Source organism: Cebus imitator, unplaced genomic scaffold, assembly GCF_001604975.1.
Source record: "Cebus imitator isolate Cc_AM_T3 unplaced genomic scaffold, Cebus_imitator-1.0 Scaffold266, whole genome shotgun sequence".
NCBI lineage: Eukaryota > Metazoa > Chordata > Mammalia > Primates > Cebidae > Cebus > Cebus imitator.
Window position 1 is genome coordinate 1707178 of NW_016107581.1, and position 2979 is coordinate 1710156.

The 2979-nt window shown below is 47.9% G+C and overlaps 1 protein-coding gene and 1 long non-coding RNA gene across 7 annotated transcripts in view; one reads left to right on the forward strand and one right to left on the reverse strand.

Moving 5' to 3' along the window:
- Positions 1-1554, forward strand: part of CARD8 (caspase recruitment domain family member 8) — a 23126-nt gene extending 21572 nt beyond the window's left edge. For 3 of the 6 annotated variants that reach the window (XM_037728458.1, XM_017500440.2, XM_017500442.2), the window contains 3 exons: positions 131-175; positions 289-384; positions 967-1554. In XM_037728458.1, coding sequence (XP_037584386.1) covers positions 131-175; positions 289-384; positions 967-1232 — 407 coding nt within the window. In that variant the 3' untranslated portion in view covers positions 1233-1554. Of the gene's footprint in view, positions 1-130; positions 176-288; positions 534-966 lie in introns of those variants that run through there. The other 3 variants (XM_017500443.2, XM_017500444.2, XM_037728459.1) reach the window with 2 other exon arrangements.
- On the reverse strand, positions 345-1930 carry LOC119467202. Its single transcript, XR_005195735.1, has 3 exons — positions 1854-1930; positions 1200-1251; positions 345-407 (listed from the first exon to the last, which is right to left on the reverse strand). It is a non-coding gene; the product is annotated as an uncharacterized LOC119467202 (long non-coding RNA).
- Between the last annotated feature and the right edge of the window lie 1049 nt (positions 1931-2979).

The following is a 2979-nucleotide window of genomic DNA, read 5'->3' on the forward strand; positions in this document are numbered from 1 at the left end:
TGGGTTTCATTAGGGTATTAGCGTGCCAAACAAGATCCCTGCCTTATAGAATATGTAGAATTAAATTGTTCTAGTTGGCGCGTGAAAGACTAGAAAAGTATCACACCTCCAATTCTTCCCTCTTTTGTAGTGGACATCCAGCTTGGAGCTGCAGCAGCCCCTCCTGTTTCATCAGGTTGGTGAAATGTTTACCCTAAAGCCAGGGGGATGTACACGGTATCAAGAGGGCTTGACTGCTTTGACTTCACAAAGCGACGCTCCGTTCCTTCTAACCTTCTCATTTACAAGAACGAGCGATGCCAGAGAAAAATGAGTGTGATTTACTTATTGGAAGGCATGAGGACATGATGTCCACACAAGGAGTACCAACAGTAAATTCTTGGGGTGAATATCTTGCATCTGGGAAACTGTAAGTTAAAGTAATTCTATACTGAACTTTGAGTGGGCTATAGTAAGTACAAGACTAGAAAGTTAATCAATAACCGGAAGTAAAATACCCAAAATGAAATGAATGTGGGCTAGGAAACAGACACAAGATGGGCTAGGAAACAGACACAAGATGAAGAGCCATCCCCAGCCAGGCGCTGGGGCCCACGCCTGTAATCCCAGCACTTTGGGAGGCTGAGGTGGGTGGATCACCTGAGGTCGGGAGTTCGAGACCCACCTGACCAACATGGTGAAACCCCTTCTCTACTAAAAACACAAAAATTAGCTGGGTGTGGTGGCACATGCCTGTAATCCCAGCTACTTGGGAGGCTGAGGGAGGAGAATCACTTGAACCTGGGAGGCGGAGGTTGTAGTGAGCTGAGATGTTGCCACTACACTCCAGCCTGGACGAGTAAAACTCCAACTCAAAAAAAAAAAAGAGCCACCCCCCACCCTGGGATGATGAATCTTTGTTTGGTGTAGATCTTAAATCCTATCAGAGAGCAATTCTTAGAGTCTGCAACTCCCCCTTCCGTCCAGGTGCAGCCTTTGTAAAGGAGAACCTCCGGCAACTCCAAGTCAGGATGGGGGACCTGAAGGGGGTGCTCGATGATCTCCAAGACAGTGAGGTTCTCACTGAGAATGAGAAGGAGCTGGTGGAACAGGCAAAGACACAGCAGAGCAAGAACAGGGCTCTGCTGAGCATGGTGGAGAAGAAAGGGGACCCAGCCCTGGAGGAGCTCTACAGAAGCATTAGTAAAAGGGACCCTTACCTTGTGCTCCATCTTAGACAGCAGACTTTGTAAAGTGAGTCAGTCCGAGTCTCTGGAAGAGAGAATCCAGCGTTCTCATTGGAAATGGATGAAGAGAAATGCATCCTTGATTCCAGTGTCCAAAATAGAGGAGGGCTGAGTAACATTTGCCCATCACACAGGCTTTTGGGACAGATACATAACCTAGAAGATACTCATTGGCTGTATCCCAATGCCTTTTCCTCAAGAATATCTGAAGAGAAAGACTATACCTTCTGGCCAGACACAGTGGCTCATGCCTGTAATCCCAGCACTGTGGGAGGCCAAGGCATATGGATCACCTGAGGTCAGGAGTTCGAGACCAGCGTGGCCAATGTGGTGAAACCCCATCTTTACTAGAAATAAAAAAATTGGCCAAACATGGTGATGAATGCCTGTAATCTCAGCTACTTGGGAGGCTGAGGCAGGAGAATGGCTTGAACCAGGGAGTTGGAGGTTTCAGTGAGCCGAGATTGCGCCACTGCACTCCAGCCTGGCAACACAGTAAGACTCTGTCTCAAAAAAAAATTTTTTTTCAAAATCATGCCTAGAGAAGGGTCATGATGGCTGAGTGGACACAGCCAGGAAGCACCACTCCCACCAAGAGAAACCAAAATATTAGGTAAACCAACATACCTAGAGAAGGTCTTCAGAGAGAAAACACCAAGAGTTGGTACAGAGGAGATGCAGACATCAGGGCTGAAGTGAGGAACCTGGGAGTGTGGTGTGGGGGAGCTGAACGCTAGAGCTGGTTCCCAGCACTGAAAGGCTCCTAGGGAAAGGGTGAGTGAAGGGGCAGAGGGACCACAGGCTCTCGCCACAGACTGTGGCCGTCCTAGCTACAGGAGACCACACGCCTTCCATCGGCATTTCGTCAGAGGCATTTGAGCCAGAGCAACTCCATCCTGAGGTGGATCACTTCACTTCAGGAGTTCAAGACCAGCCTGGCCAACATGGTGAAACCCCATCACGACGAGAAAACAGAATTAGCCAGGTGTGGTGGCACGCACCTGTAATCCCAACTACCCCATCTTGAGTAGGAGCTAGACAAAATGAGGCTGAGACCCACTGGGCTGCATTCCCAGACGGTGAAGGCATTTCAAGTCACAGGATGAGGTAGGAGGTCAGCACAAAGTAGATGTCATAAAGACCTTGCTGATAAAACAGGTTGCAGTAAAGGAGCTGGCCAAAACCCACCAAAACCAAGATGGCGACAAGAGTGACCTCTGGTCATCCTCACTGCTACACTCCCACCAGGGCCACGACAGTTCATGGATACCATGGCAATGTCAGGAAGTTACCCTGTGTGGTCTACAAAGGGGAGACATGAGTAATCCACCCCTTGTTTACCATATCATCAAGAAATAACCATAAAAATGGTTATTTTTTTGTTATAATGGTTATTTTTATTGGTTTATAAATTTAATTTATAATTAAATTTTATAATGGTTATAATTTTTTTGGCAAGCAAGGCCGGGTGCAGTGGCTCACACCTGTAATCCCAGCACTTTGGGAGGCCGAAGCAGACAGATCACCCGAGGTCAGGAGTTCAAGACCAGCCTGACCAACATGGAGAAACCCATCTCTACTAAAAATACAAAAATTAGCCAGGCATGGTGGCACACGTCTGTAATACCAACTACTCGGGAGACAGATGCAGGAGAATCCCTTGAACCTGGAGGGCGGAGGTTGCAGTGAGCTGAGATGGAGCCATTGTCTCTCCTGCCTGGGCGAGAAGAGTGAGACTCTGTCTCAAAAAAAA